This window comes from Cloeon dipterum, chromosome 4 (genome assembly GCF_949628265.1).
Source record: "Cloeon dipterum chromosome 4, ieCloDipt1.1, whole genome shotgun sequence".
Taxonomy (NCBI): domain Eukaryota; kingdom Metazoa; phylum Arthropoda; class Insecta; order Ephemeroptera; family Baetidae; genus Cloeon; species Cloeon dipterum.
The window spans coordinates 6318944-6334659 of record NC_088789.1 but is presented as its reverse complement, the minus strand read 5'-3'; the positions used below and the strand labels follow the sequence as shown (position 1 = coordinate 6334659).

The window sequence follows — 15716 nt, the reverse complement described above, 5'->3', positions numbered from 1 at the left end:
TAGGTTTGTGCGAGAGCTCCTTAAATTTGGCTTGAATATGTAAAATTTTCGACGGTTTTCAAACTTAACCTTCGATCTTTTTCGTTTTCTTTGAATTTTGTAATCATTCTAGCTAGTAATAATTTTTACAAGAGAAGCACCTTCGGAGAGCTGCAAAATATCGCTGGAATCAATTTATACTAATATGCAAAGCCACGGCATCATAGATCCTTACCGATGGTGGGACTATAGGCCGCTAAACGTGATTCAGGTGGCCTTCAGTGATAAATCACGTCATAGACAAAACTATTGCTTTTGTGACAGTGCTTGTCAGACTGAAACCTACCGATCGATGCTTTTGTTTGCTTTTAGTGGTCTGTATACAATTAGTTGATTCATTTTCCTCTAATTTACTGGCCAATGCCAACTTGAGGGGTTCTATTTTTCAATCCGCTCAAAGTTCCTTTGAGATAGAAACATATTTTTACGCCAAAAAATTAAATCATATCTTTTATAACTTGAAACAATATGGCATATTGTCATAATATGCTACATTTTGTAATTAATATAATTATAGCCTCTGATGAATTTTTAAAACGATTTTTTGGAGTAGTTGACGAAAATAATTTTAGAAAACACCGGCATTTTTGTTGTGGGTTTGCGGTGTTTTTAACGAATAATTTATTTAGGAAAACCAGTCAAATTTCTTTTTATTTGAGTATGCAATAATTTTCTACAGTTGAAAGTGAACCTAGCTTCAGGGATATCTATGATATAGACCAATCAAAACACAACAGGTTTGGCTATAAAATAATGCTTTTATTGTTTTTAGTTAAGGTGATACTTCGATATCATTACCTAGAGCAAAGATGAGCAATTTACAAACATTACTTGAGGTGTCAAGGGTAGTAAAATAAAATGGTCGACGTTAACATTCCAACAACAACAACATTCACCGCTGGCTATTTTAGCGCGAATAAAAAAGTTACATGAATAAAATAATCCTATCACTTTCCCTCCATTGCGTGTATAAATAGGAGACGCACCACTTTACAACTGATGCAGCGAAACCAATAATCTCTAACGAGAGATTCTTAGGCAAAAAAACTCGTCTGCCCGGCGATTGCATCAAAAAATGTACACACAAAAGCCGTGCAGCCGAGCAAGGCGATTTCGCCGGCATTATAGTTACCTTAAAACTTCCGATCTCTAATTACATCTAATGATGGAGAACGGCTTGGGCGAGCGTTTTAAATTAAATAAGTGTAAATATTCACAGATAAAGTATATAGACTTGAGTTGATCGCAAATGCTTGTTTATACGTTGTTTGTGTCGGTGTATGTGTATAAAAAAACTATGTAAAATGGATTTATGAGCACGCGAGTGTGTGTGTTTTATGGAGATGGTTATGCAAATTCTGCGTCGTCATCGCACTCTGTTACGTGAAACACCATCATCTCTCCTTACAGATATCACACAAGCAAGTGATGAAGAAACCGCCGTTCTCGCGAAAAAAAGCTGCGGCGCGCGCGGTCACGAGTACGTCGGTTCGCACTTTGCGCACATTCAGCAACACGCACAAAAGAATAACTGTCCACAGGCTCACTTGGCAAGCCTGAACCTCGCGAACACCGTCGACAGTCCCATTATCACGCGGAACGAGCCGTACAGGAGACCCAACTGCATTCCTCTGTGCAGGCAGAACAGCCTGGAAATATAAAATAAAATCAGTAAACAAATCCTCGAAAAAAAAAATATAATTCAAACACTTCGACAAACATATTTTAAATAAAATAAATTACGCAAGCCAACTCACGCGAGGTATCTCCTACGAGCGACTGGCAGGTTTTCGATCGGCTCCTTCAGAAGGTACAACCTGAGCCCGGTCATGTAGTTCTTGAGGTAGGAATCCCACTGCAGTTCACCGATGTTGAGCGGGAAAAGCGCCCGGTCGCCGTCGTTGCACATCTTGTGCAGTCCCTGGACGTTGTTGTCGGTGAAATCCCACTGCTTGTTGGTGAAGTAGGACAGCACGTCGCTGAACTGGTCGATTTTTGCGTACAGCTTGGACATTCTGCGGACGCCACGGTTATTTTTTCTTTATTTGAATCGCAACTGGGAATTAATGGGCACTCACTTGGCACCGCGACCCATCAGAATGGGGATGATGTCGATCAGTCTGGCTGGGATGTCGTGCATGAAGAGCGACATGACTTTGTAGAGAGGCTTATTGCTGACCAGCGTGAGGCAGTAGTACCACATCGCCTTTTCCGACGGGTACGGCACGCCGTAAGTCTCGCAGATCCGCATGTACTCCTTCCACGTGATGGGTTTCTGCGCGCTTGAAACGAAGTTGTACACTTTGGGTTCGGCGTGGCTGCGCGGAGACAAAAAAAATTAGTCAGAGAGCAATTCAAATTATTCGGGACGCTCACATGTTGTGCGCCGTGACCCAACCGGAAACGAGCATGGCATTTGCGGCCATGTCCACAGGGATGAGGTCGACCCTGAGGCTGCTGTTGCAGTGGAAGCACCTGATGGTGCCCAGCAGGGAGCCGATGGTGATGCCGGCGGGGCCGTTAAGGTTGTCCAGCCAACCAGCCACGGGCTCTTTGTGTGTTGAGATGACTGTCGACATCAGCGTATAATTATATTAATTTATTCATTCATTTTTGGTGCAAACTCACCGATGGCCGGCCTGAAGATGGCCACTGGCATGTTTGTGCAGTGCTTGGTGACCAGGCACTCGGCGAGCATTTTGCTGTAGGTGTAGGTGTTTGGCCACTCTCCGAGCAACCTGTCGCAAACAAAGCGGCTGACATTATTCTACTTTCTATAAGCGTGACGGAAATTGAACTCAATAATAATTGGTCTCGGCCATGAATTATTCATCGCAGCCATGGATGATTGAAAATCGAGCTAGAAACTTACGATGGCGCGAGGTCTTCAAACTGTTCCTCGGACATCCATTCCATGCACTGCAGAATTTTGTCCGGGTCGACCGGCGGCGTGTAGACGACCTCGTCCACCTTATCACGTGGGGAATTTGTGTAGGCCGTCGACACATAGACGAACGACTGCGGACAAAAAAAAGAGATTATTAGCACACGAGAAGCAAAAGAGTCAAAAAATTTTGTCCAGCATGCCTTTTGAAACCTGTGGTGCTGGTAAATAGACTATAATGCGCCCATCAAATTTATCTGACGGGAAAATTGCTCTCTATGAACATCACGCAGTGATTTGACCTGCGACCCTAGGTGAAAGGTAATTGGATACTCTATCTAGCTAGCATCATTCAGTTAAGAAGCTTCAGTGCGGGCGTGACAACCGCTTTCTGTTTCAGGAACACCACGCTTTTCTATCATTTATGCAGAGCGTGGGAGTGGAAACGCACCGAAAAGTGTATGCATGCATCCTAGTTTTCTCCGCGTCATTTGCCTTTTTTAGTCGACAGAAACACGTTCCGCCTAACGTAGACACAACAATAGAATATTCCATCGCGGCCAGATGGTTGTTTTGGTAATAAAGCTGCACGCGCCAATTGAAAGCAGCAAGGAAAGTTTTCAGGCGATCAGAACAGTAAAAACTGCCGAGTCAATATAGAGATATGGATTTCACCAGCGGTCTTTGAAAATTAATAGCGTTTTGGTTATATATGTATTCGTTATATTATTTTGAACACTATATTTTCCTCTTGTTAGCTATTAGAGTCCCTTATTATTTGTTTCCTCCTTTCTTATCGAATGATTTATTTTCAGTTTTGTTAGAGATCGAAATTATTTATAGTTTCCAAGGTTGGATTTTACTACCATTGGTAGCGACTGCGCCGTTTCAGCCTCTGATTTATCCCATCGTTCTGTCACAAAAAAAATGAAACAAGAGGTACGACCTTGGAATCTTTGCTGCGATTTTTTACTGAGAAACGATTTTCAGATCTATTTTGGTACAGCAGGTTTGGATTTTTTTGAAACGTTGCAAGGTTAAGCACCAGTCGCGGCGCATGCTACTGCTAAAAAGATACGAGCGCAGGGCGTCTTTATTTTTGCGCGATTGTTTTGCCAGCGCGTTTGTTGTGCACTGCTGACCCCGATTTTCCTTCATCAAGCACCTCGACGCACAGACTAACTTGCGTATTTAGGCCAAGAAGTGACCGTTGAAACTGCAGTAAGAAATTAAAGAACATTTTGTCCAATTTTTATTTGATTTATCTTGTATTAAATAAAATATTAATTAAACTGGCAATAGAAATGTAAAATATGCTACATGATTTCATCAAGATGGGTGGCGAAGTGGAAATTTGAATTCCGGTTAAATTACGCACGAGATTTAGCTTTTTTTCACTTAGCCGCCCATCCTGACAGAACCGTAGAGCAGAACAATTTCTTAAGATACGTTAATTAATATCCCCATGCGTGTAATGCAATTTTTTCACTAAAAAATGAAGAAATAAAAATTGTTGTAACAACTATTGGAAAGTAGCCTCATTCGAGCTTAAACTGTATTATTAAATGCATAATCGGCGCGGGAAACGATTGCAAAGTTGCAAACGCATAGAGTGCAGCGCGGAGGAATGCAACAATGATCGCAAGGTCGAGCAACTGGAAATTCGCGGTCACGTCGCTGCATGGCAAGGATTCGCACACTTTTGACCTCCGAAGAGGCCGGGAGCGCTTTTGCACGCGGGACATGCAAGTTTAGTGTCATTGGCGGCGCATCGGATCGACCTAGACCTCTGCCGGGATGTTGCTTCTCGTCGACAGGGCACTTTCGATTTTATCGGATCAATTTCAGCCGACAATGCGGCAAGAGCGATAGAGAGACAGCTTTTACGAAGTCTTGGGCAACACGCGCGGTTCCGTGAGTTTGAGTCAATACTTGGTTAGGCGGCAGCGACGGCGACGGCGGCAGCGGACTTGAGGCTTTCTCTCTACAAATCGTGATGACATTCAGTGGCCTCTTTCGCCAAATATTCCTTTTGTTGGATCGCACACACTAGCAATGGGACCTATCATTTGCCCGCGTCCTTCAATGAGCTTGTTGAAATGCGCGCACCAATTAGGCTCATTATCAAGTCTCGGAGATGAGTCTTCGTTCATCGCTGAGCAGACAAAAGCGTAACCTTCGAAGGTGGAAATGAAACATGATGACTGCTACAGCTGAGCAAACATGGGAATATTGTGTGAATTGTGGAACTGCTCTCTCGAGGTTGGGATTGAAGGCTAGGACGACAATGGGGGCGATGAAAAGCAAATTCTGCAAATCCGTGTGTCACTCCGAAAGGGCATTATTCGAGAATTAATGGGCGTCCAAAAGTCTGCAGTCATCCGTCCCGATTTTTTGTGGCGCATAATGATTTTTTTCAACTGGCGTTGATAAAACGTCAATTTTAGTGATGACTGGGAAACTTCCAGTACGCATAAACGGCACGTGTAGAAAATGCATAGGCGAATGCATTACAATAACTGCGTGAGTTATTTAATTAAAAACGGAATGGAGCGCTCATAAATCAGTCCTGCGAGTGAATCCTGGGACGAATCACAATAATTCCAGCAATTGAATCGCATACAAATGAGATGCAGTATGTGCAGAGAGCCAATTTCCTGCTCGCCGCCAATGCAACGAGTGCAGCTCAAGGCCTCGACTGGTTTCTCATAGCGCGCGCAGCAGCGGGTGATATCACCGCAGTCAAAAGTGCAAGACCGTAATAAATTATATAAAAATGCCACTGCTTTCCGGCGGTCGCGGCCGCTCAGCACAGGCTTTTCGCGAAATCGCCATCGCACCGCGTGCGCACGCTGGTCGGACGACTTAATTGAAAGCTGACTTTCACCCCGCGGAATAAATACCTGCTATTAGATAACCTCATAATTGCGAGCGCCTTCGCTATATCACACATACACATATAGAAACCGAGTTGTGCCCTCGCCGATTAATCGTGTCTCGCACTTCCCGCGTTTGACCGTCAAATTTAATTCATTTAGCGTCAATTAACTCAACTTAAATCCGTGTCTTTTGACAGTTTTGTGTTTGTAAGGACGAACAATTATGGAGAGGAGAATAATCTGATGAAAAGTGGGATATTTAGTGTCAAGTTCTATGGCAAACGGCACGCCTTAATTGAATGTCAAGACATTGTATTGCATAACTAGTGCGGAGGTCGCGCGCATTAGCACCTCACCGCCGAGATGCCTGGCGGTCAACAAAAGTCGCGAGTTTACTGGAAATCAGGTCTCGGTGCGTAATTCGGTTTTATTGCCGAGCCTAGAAAAAAGGTATAATACAGGCGCCTAGCCTTCGTTCGGCACCTTTTCCGCTGCTCGCCGCACAAACCACTTTTATGCTAGACGCTAATATCCGCATTGCTCGGCGGCGAATGCGATAATATTATGATCAAACACGCCTTGGCACGAGATTTTCCAGCTCGCACGACACATTCAAGGGAACCGTGTTTATGGTATAGCGAGAAGAGTCGAAATTGGCCTACCTTGAGCTGGTGCATTTCCTTGCAGAGCTGCATGACGGCGTTGGTGCCGCCCAGGTTGGTCTGCAGCGCCTGCCGCATCTTCTCGTTGAAGCGCACCGTCGCCGCCACGTGGAAGACTATCTCGACCGACGACACCAGCACGGCCCTGTCCGCGGCGCTGATGCCCAGTCCTGGACGAGAGATGTCCCCCGTGATGGGCACCACGCCCGGTGTCGCGCCGATCAGCGAGCCTCGTTCGCGACGCAGACGCTCGAACACCTTCCAGACACATTAACACTATCAAAAATCCATTTTATGAAAGAAAAATTAAGATTTTACTTCAAAACTTCATAAAAAGTCAAGGGGTGGACTCCCTAATTTATAGTCTCAGTTATGTATAATAAAAAACAAGGAGACTTAAATTGTTTGGTCTATACCTAAACAATTTTTAATAATACTGCAATTTCCAATATCAAAAAGCATTTTTTCAGGCTACTGATTTAGAGCAGAATCGAACTGATTTAATTTAAATTAGGTAAAAATGTCAATATTTTTATAAATTACTTGACAAAAGGACTTTAAAAAATGACTCAATCCAGCATAAAAAGCGTTGCAAGAAAATCCGGAAAGCCGTGATTAATTTTAACCCAAGAAAAATTGCAAACCGTATGTAAAAGTTTTCATGTCAATGCCTCTCAAGAGCGCAAATTAAGTTAAAAAATGAGCAAAATGGCCAAATCACGGCCAACATTTCACCAATTAATTACAAGGACTTACTATAAAAAATACTTCCTTCAACGCTTAAAAGCTGCTGTACAACCTAGATATTTTAATGTTTTGTCGAGCATTACCGGGTCCTTCATGAGCTTCTCAAGCCTCTGGAGGGGTTGCTCGCCCCTCTTGGGCCTGAGCAGGATGTAGACGTTGCCGACGCCAGGGCAGGAGCGCAGCAGCTTCTCGAGCAGCACCTTGCCCATGAAGCCGGACGCACCGGTGATGAGCACGCTCTTCTCATGGTAGAACTGCTGCACGGGCGTCAGGTCATCGTCGCCGAAGTACGTTAGGGGCTTTGTGTTGACTATCTCCATTGCAAATGGAAAATAGCCCTCTCCACGCGTGGTGCGTCGCGTCAACCTCGAAGGAGCAAGTGTCTGACCTGCAACATGAGGAAAAAGCTTATTATTTTCTGAAATAATTAAACAATGAATCGCGTGCGGCGTCGAACGATTACAATTCGGAGCGGTCGCGTACGTGCAACGGCTGCCGTATTTCTAATTAGGCAGTCGGTCCGTTTTTTACGGGAGTCCAATTGACGAGACATTCACTGCCATCGGCCCCTGAGCAGACTGACCGAGTTTAGAGAGGCATTTAAAACTGGGACCAAATTCTAATTGGCCTACAGGGGCTTGACGATTGCACCGCAATTTTGTGGTTGCAAAGCAAAACCACGCTACTTGATGCGCGAATGCCAGGCGAAATAGAAGAGGATGTTGACTTGTTGCGGTATACAAATTTTAACACAAAAATTCACACAAAGAGGAAACAAAAAGACTGTTGAATTTTTTGTTTCCTTTAGTTCCCCGTATATTTAAAAAAACGGTATATGTTGTTTTAAATTTATCTTTGTCCGATTAGAAAATGCGGTAATTATGATTTTGAAATAAATTTAGCCTGCGTAACACCGTCATAAAATAAACTGGATAAGAATTGAAGTGTGAGAATTAATAATAATCAAAAAGATGGAATTAAAAAAATGTCTAAGGCTGCACAAAAATTAATTGATTCAACAAAGTGCAAAACTCGTGTGCAAAGCTCGTCTCAAGCTGCTATATAAGTATATTTTGAAAAATAGTGGTGCCACCCTGTTTGAATAGCAGATTTTGATATGAAGGTTAAACGTTTGTGGTTACAGAGCAAAACCACGCTACTTAATGCGCGAATGCCAGGCGAAATAGAAGAGGATGTTGACTTGTTGCGGTATACAAATTTTAACACAAAAATTCACACAAAGAGGAAACAAAAAGACTGTTGAATTTTTTGTTTCCTTTAGTTCCCCGTATATTTAAAAAAACGATAAATATTTTTTAAAAATTAATCTTCGAAAATGTTGCGAACAGGTTTTAGACAACGATTCTTTGATTTTCTCAAGAATTTTGTTAGACATTTGTCTCTAAAACCACAAATTATAGCCAAAATATGTAAATTTTGGTGGGACCATTCAAAAGCCTGAGCCGGATGCGCAGAAACTGCAGGTGGCTCTGATTCTGTGACAGTCGCCACGGCGGCTTCTGACCTCTGCAATAAATTGTTGCTAAATCGCGATATTATTTCCATCAGCCAACTGGCGATGGTCGGGATTCGCTTACTCGCCACTCTCAACCAGAGAGGAAAAAGCTTGGCAGCGGGAAATTAATCCGACGCGGCCTTCGATACAGGTTGAATGCTCCAGCGAGTGCTTGAAAAACCGAGAGGGATTCCCTTGTTATCATTATTTACAATGGCAAAAAGAGTGCGCACGCGGTTTTCGTCGCACCTTGAGATTTTTACATGAACAACGTCATCAACTTCTTTTGTTTTCAGGCGTTGAGGCAAAAAACGCACAATACTTCCATCATTCAAATTGTGCACGATCACCTCACATGCACGTTTAACTCGGCAGCTTGTGCAAATAAAAACGCCCATACGAATTCCATTAATTATTTTTTGCCCGGCGATATAATCCAACTGCGCACAACATTGTTGATTGATGATTATTTTTCCAATTTAAAAGAGTAATCAAACTAAGCTGCGTATGCAAAAAGGAATCAAGAATTTTTCTCGTCAGGTGTGTGCGGATAATATTGCACCGAGCATATTATGGTGCACAACAAACGACTTGCAATTATTATGCAACTCGCGCGGGAACAAGTGCAAATTAATTGCGCGCGCAAGGTAAAACTAATGAACTGTAAATCCTTGAACGTGACCATAAGCGCTCGCTCCTAGCATTATTAGTCACTCGCTCGCAGCGGATGCAAATCGTCCGACGTGCCATGCTGATGGGCAAAATATTTGTTTCTCGGTGGCCGCTTAGCAGTTGATGAATTGATTTTTGTGCTGCCATCTCGACGGAGACGGGAAGCGAATCTCTTGTTTGCTCGAAAATGCAATGGAAAGTTTCTCCGCGAGAACCATGAATGGGGCTTTTGAGAGTCGTATTTGGCTAAATTAGCACTCAAGACAAGACAGACTTTTGCAAAGCTCAATGAGACTGTATATTGTATAATATAGCTTTTAAGCGCTCGTCAAAAGGGAGAGTTCAACGATCGAAATTTGAGCTTGTAAAATAAATCAGACCGTGGGCGACGTTCTGGTCTATTTCGCCGCCAATCGATTGCAAACTCCAAACGCGTTTGCAAGAACTTGACCTATATTAGCGTAATAATACTGGTACAATTTTTCATTTGACTCAACCCCCAATTTTCTGCTTTGCTGGAGTAAAGAGAGCCCGTCACATTTTGCGTCTCAGGGCCAGCTCAGACGCGCGCACGCAATTCTCCGGTGTGTCTAATTTAACCTTAGCAAAGCAGGACAGGAAGCGATGCAGCCCGAATTTCGCATTTTACGCTCTGCCAGCCACGAAGGTGTCGAAAAAACGCACCATAATACTAGCTCGCATCCCCACAATGCACTTGAAGAGCCTTGGAAATGCGGTGTGTGTGTGTGAGTGTGTGTGTGTGGTTGAAAATCTGCTAAAAACAATTCTCTGTGGAACAAACTTCAGATCTGCTCTCGTAACTGTTCTATGAGATATGTAAATGAGTTTTTCAAATAGATATTTCGTCCCTGACCGAGCAACAATTTTACAGTTATCGTGGGTGTCAACGCGGACGGTGCAATGTTTTCAAACTTGACTTGCCGGAAGAGCAGTGTGGTGCATACATGGGAAACTAGCATATAGTGACACTTCTTCTTCCCTTTGTCTGAGTTTTTCTCACGTTTTCGCTTCGCAATAATTTGCATCTCTTTTCACTTTAGCACATTGTTGATTATCGCAAGTTACTGTGATGAACATAGCTTTTAAATAAATGTTGCCTGCGCAACGTTGTAATAACATCAATAGGATGACAAGAAAAAAGTGCGAATTTAAAAAAAATACAATCTCGAGGTAACGCGGTAATTATGATTTTGAAATAAATTTAGCCTGCGTAACACCGTCATAAAATAAACCGGATAAGAATTTCAGTGTGAAAATTAATAATAAAAAAAAGATGGAATTAAAAAAATGTCTAAGGCTGCACAAAAATAATTTATTCAACACAGTGCAAAACTCGTGTGCAAGACTCGTCTCAAGCTGCTATAAAAGTGTTTTGAAAATTTGCGGTGCCAGCCTGTTTGAATAGCAGATTTTGTTATGACGGAAAAACTTATCTTGAGAAATTAAATATGATATCAAGTAAGAGGAAAGAATTAATAAATTAAAAACCACATTAAATTTTGCTCTATTTTACAGTGAAAACATTTACCCAAAATAAATTTTGTGCAGTGCTCAAGGGTACAGATTGATAAATCCCAAAAAATATATTTACCTAAATCGACTTATTAAAAAGGTTTTTCTGGGATTCACTTTTGACAACATAAATTATTTTTCAACCAACCTTGAAAAAATATGCATGGACTGTCCCCGGCATTTTTGTGGCGAAAAAAAATCAAGTCTTACCGCGGCAGCAACGAGCTCGCACGCAACGTCTGCAGGCTCTAAGCGCAGCGAGGAGCGTATCTGTTTCAGGACTGACGGTGCGCGGCCTGGCTCGCGGCGAGGATCACCTGATCGTCGAAAAGGGCCGGCGGCTGTGGCGGCGGGTTAGGTAAGAGCACGGTCTATGGGCGCTTCCCGCGCGTGTTTACATGCGTGCGAGTGCGTGCGTAGTGCGCGTACGAATTTTATCGGAATGAGAGGTCGGAGAGGAGAGGCGGCGAGTGACCTAGATGCGGCGCGCGCGGCCGGAGCAAGGAAATGCACGGCGGGCCAGGCCAGTCGCTCGCGAGCACTCGAATGAATCAAACCACTGGCCGAACGACCGGTTTTCTGTGATGTAACGCGCTTATGTACGCCGAGTACATAAAAGCACGCACGCGGCGGTCAGGGAAAAAGCAATTTCTTCGCTGCTTGCCTATTTACCCGGCCACTTTCTTTGCACTGCAGCCGCGTTGCCGCCGCGCCGCGAGTAAATTGCATAAGAAAGCAAGCAGCTCTCCTCGCATCTCTCATCCGAAAGAACTTTCACTCGCGCGGCCTATTGCTGCTTTTTACACGCACTCGCTCAAAGGCTGGCTGGCAAGGCATCGCGATCCACAGCGAAAGTGAATGAGGACGTGCCACGCCTCCACCGTGTGAACCAATTTCGCGCCTGCCGTGGACGATCGGATCCGATATAAAAACAAATCATTGTCTTCCACGACACAATGTGTATTCCGTTTTAATTGTCGACTTAATCCGGAACGAAAGAAAGAAAGTGAAATTCCATTCAGAGCCGGCAGCCGAATTGCGAAAAATGTACAATTTTCTAAACCGCTCTCGGAGTCAAGGTCGGTCTGTGAGCGTGTGTCAAGGCTCGGGGAATGATATTTGAATAAAAAGCTCTATTATTTCCTCTTGGGTTCTTCCTCCGAACACAGCATTTTCGAAGGCTGTGCGCGTGGTCGGCGTGGAGGGGCCTCCTTCGCACAAGGGCATGATGGATATTTTTGTACAAAATCAAAAGGTACGAATGACTCGGCGGAACGGATTTGTTCGAGACAAATTGCGGGTTGGCTTCTGGGCGTGTGAGCGTTACGAAAGCCGGGGAGCGTGTTTAGGCGCGTAGTTGGTAATCACAAATCTCGTCAGTCACTCCAGCAAATAGTAATTATATGTTATTGCAAAAATGTTCGTTAAAGATGAGATAAAAAATGCTGCTTTTTATTCAAATCATAAATTTGTGTGTTCTTCAAAATGAGTCATGCACTTTTACTCAGAAAAACCCAGCAGCCGAATATTATTCTTGACACTTTTCCCTGGCCAAAAGTAGCTCCTTGAGTAAGAAACGAGATTTTTGGTGGGCACCTAAGCGAGCCGAGCCTGGCCGGCGAGTATATTATCTAACAGAGACTTTCATCAATTTCCGCGTGTCTGATCGCGCTGTTTATCTGCGAGGCGGCGAGAGGAGGCGAATGTAGGCCAATGCTAGATCATTCGCGGGAACCTAGAGCCCTGTAACTTTTCCCGAAACCAGCGTTTTGTCAGCGTATTGGCGAAAACAGCCGTTGGCTTTTCGCCTGCTAATCCGATTGGTCGCAAAAAGCGATTTCGGCATCCCTTTAGCTGCTCCCGAGATCAACGTTCCGTCGCCGCCGCCGCCGCCGCAGGAGCAGCAGCCAGTGCCCAATGTAAATATCAACACACGCGGCCCACACACGTGCTCACTCGCGTTATGTTTGTTTCTTTGACTTTTAAGCCTTTCTCGCACCTCCCCACTGCATGATTTTCAAATCAATTATGCAGCACCTTGGAGCCGGCGTTTCAAGCCATGATTGGTGTGCAATTTTCCTCTAGAAATATCCTGCGCAAAGTGGAAATTGTTGTACTCCTGAAAAATGTTACTTTCCTGATCAAAAAAATCACACAAATTTCAAATTCATCGGTAATACTTTTTTAATTGTAATATTTGTAGTTATTTCGGTCATCAAAAGTATAAATCATCATATTTTGTGATCATTCACGGTTCAACGAATTAAAGATTTTATCTGTGTGCGCATTTTTGAAAATTTACAAATCTCCATCAAAGAGAGCTCGTTTGCGCTCGCTGCACAATGTGAAACCCTGATGGCAGTGCGGATCAAATACAATTGCATCGGCCAAGAACACACACACATGCACTTTCATAAAAGTAATCTCGCTGCTCGAGGAGAGCTAGTGCACACACATACACACACTTCCTGGCTATGCACAGATTTGCCGACGACAACGACGACTCTTTCTCGCACTTGGTAATTGATAATAATAATTCGACTGCGGTGAGGTGTGAGTGGCAGCCAAGAGATGGTCGTGCGCGTTTCCGCATTAGAAAGTGATTAGGCCGGAATTTGATTTTAATTAGCCGGCGGAGAGAACCACTGATTCATTCTCGGCGGCCAGCTGAGCGTGAACGCGGCGCACGGAGTTGCGAAAGGCCCGACAGGCAAGAAATCGGGGGAAAAACAATTCGGCGCCCGGTGGTGTCGCAATCGGCGTTTGACATTTGCTCGGTTCGTGCAAAAATAAATTAGTGTCCAGTACTCACCCGAAGGAAATTCAGCAACGTCTCGCACAGCACGCTGGTCTAGGTGTGAGCGCAAAGAAAGTGTGCTCAGATTTATGCGGACCCCCACTTGTCCGCACTTATAACTTCCCCCTCCGCCGCGCTTTTCTGCACTTGCCGCACTCTTTCTCGTCTTCTCGATCGAAATTTTCCCAATTTTCCACGCTGGCCCCTTCCTTTCGTCTTCGTCGGCCTACGTCAATTGCCGCAAAAAATGCTTATTATATTTTTTGCTTGTGTTCTGTGCTTTCTTGATTAATTGCGTTGCTATGCTGCTTCGAAATAATTGAAACTTGTAATCGTCCTTCGCCAACATTATCCTCACTCATTTTGAACAGGACGAATTATTTAAATCAACGGCGAGTGTGATTCACGGAGCGAGAGGCTGGGAAGGTTTGCATCTGGCCTTGTGCTCTTTTCCATCGGAATACGCCAGAGGAAACAAGAGGAAAAACCAAAGAGTCAATATGTAGGAATTTCCACTGCAGTGTTCTCAGCCTACAACAAAATATGGTGGTTTTATATTTTTATTGCTCTCCTTGCGATCGTAAGGTATCAAATATTGAGGTTTGCTCGGATTACCCAACTAGAAGTTATTTAAAAATTTGTGCAGCAATACACGCAGTGGAAAGTTCAGCATTAGTCCAATCAACAATTTAGCCTTGGACTGTTTCAAGCCGCTGAAACCGAAAGTGACCAAACTCGTTTCATTGGAAGCAACGTTTTGTCAAAAATTCAAGGACTAGATGTTTGGTACTGCCATCTAATGCTGTGTGTTTATTGCTTAGCTCATATCGTCACGATCGTAAAACTATAGTGCAAGTCACAATTTAATGAATTGTGTGCACGTTGGGCGATTTCAGGCGTAGACGTCACGCCGAACTTGGTTTTTCTTTCTCCGAAAAGCGCGTCAGCAGTGCGTCTTGGCTGCATTTCTTTTTGATCAAGTTCGATTGCGAAACGCTCGCTCTCGAGTTCATTCACTCGAATCTCCTCTCCGCACTGCGAATGCGTCGTTATTGTTTGCACTTAAAACTGCTCTGCTGAGAGACATGATTTGATCTTTAAAATCGTACCGATCCAGCTGACTCTGCGGGGGGATAGAGATATTTTTATCTAGCTAAAAGGCGATACTTATGGGCCTGTGGGCGCCAAGCAATTAAATATATATGTATTTATATGAGGCTTCCTTATGGCCGCGCCAAGGGTAAGGAACACACAACATGCGCGTGTCTCTGCTTTGTGTATAATAATCCATCATGGAGCTGGCTGTCAATGCGAGTATAATTGATTTTAGTTTCAATCTTTATAGCCATCTCGTGTGTGTTTTTTAGGTAATTGGTATAATTTAGTAGTGGAACAAGCTTATAACAACTTTATTTGCCGCTGCAAAGTTCTAACTTAAACTAAGATAGAATTAAGCTTATTCTATTTATTTGAATTCGATTTTATTTTTCCTGTCCGTAATAGTATTCCAATCTAAAGCATCAAATTTTGAATTATAATTATCTTCTTTACGGACTTAAAACCTAACGCAGCCTATTCAGAAGGGTTTAAATTATTTTTATTTCAATAAGATTTTAAATTATATTTTAATGGGTGGCCCCAACAAGTAAAAATTCAAGACCTTATATACCTAATGCAATAAAGATCAATAATCAATCTAAATCATTCCTTCCAAACTCCTAAATGCTCGCATATATACTTTAATATTTTGTTCAAATGAATATAATGCAATTGATTTAACCATAAAAATCTTCATTAAAATTATTTTGAATTTAATATTTTTTAACTTGATATATTTCTATTCAGCTTGTGAAATTCCACGAAGAGTATAGAATGTCTAAGACGAATTGCGCGAACGGCACACCTTACTTCAGTTACAGACGGCACCAGTAGCGGCTTGCGTTTTCCCCCAAGGCTCTCCCTTTCACCCTTTGGGAATTTTCCAGGC

At 43.3% G+C, this 15716-nt stretch overlaps 1 protein-coding gene across 2 annotated transcripts; it reads right to left on the bottom strand.

The window, feature by feature from the left end:
• Window positions 1-777: 777 nt before the first annotated feature.
• LOC135942709 (putative fatty acyl-CoA reductase CG5065) lies at window positions 778-13874 on the bottom strand. 2 transcript variants are annotated; one of them, XM_065488981.1, is made up of 9 exons: window positions 13745-13874; window positions 7295-7599; window positions 6465-6722; window positions 2912-3057; window positions 2668-2777; window positions 2416-2608; window positions 2118-2357; window positions 1797-2054; window positions 778-1688 (listed from the first exon to the last, which is right to left on the bottom strand). In XM_065488981.1, exons 2-9 carry the CDS (start codon window positions 7529-7531, stop codon window positions 1583-1585), a joined length of 1548 nt encoding a protein of 515 aa, XP_065345053.1. In that variant the 5' UTR covers window positions 7532-7599; window positions 13745-13874; the 3' UTR covers window positions 778-1582. The 2 variants fall into 2 exon arrangements, with proteins under 2 accessions (XP_065345053.1, XP_065345054.1); XM_065488982.1 differs by lacking the exon at window positions 13745-13874 and adding an exon at window positions 11143-11275.
• Between the last annotated feature and the right edge of the window lie 1842 nt (window positions 13875-15716).

Coding starts and splice junctions, on each gene's coding strand:
- LOC135942709 (XM_065488981.1), bottom strand. CDS start 7,531: ATGGAGATAGTCAACACAAAGCCCCTAACGTACTTCGGCGACGATGAC. Junction 2,778..2,911: donor TTTGAAGACCTCGCGCCATC/GTAAGTTTCTAG, acceptor TGTTTGCGACAG/GTTGCTCGGAGAGTGGCCAA. Junction 1,689..1,796: donor GCTCGTAGGAGATACCTCGC/GTGAGTTGGCTT, acceptor TTATATTTCCAG/GCTGTTCTGCCTGCACAGAG.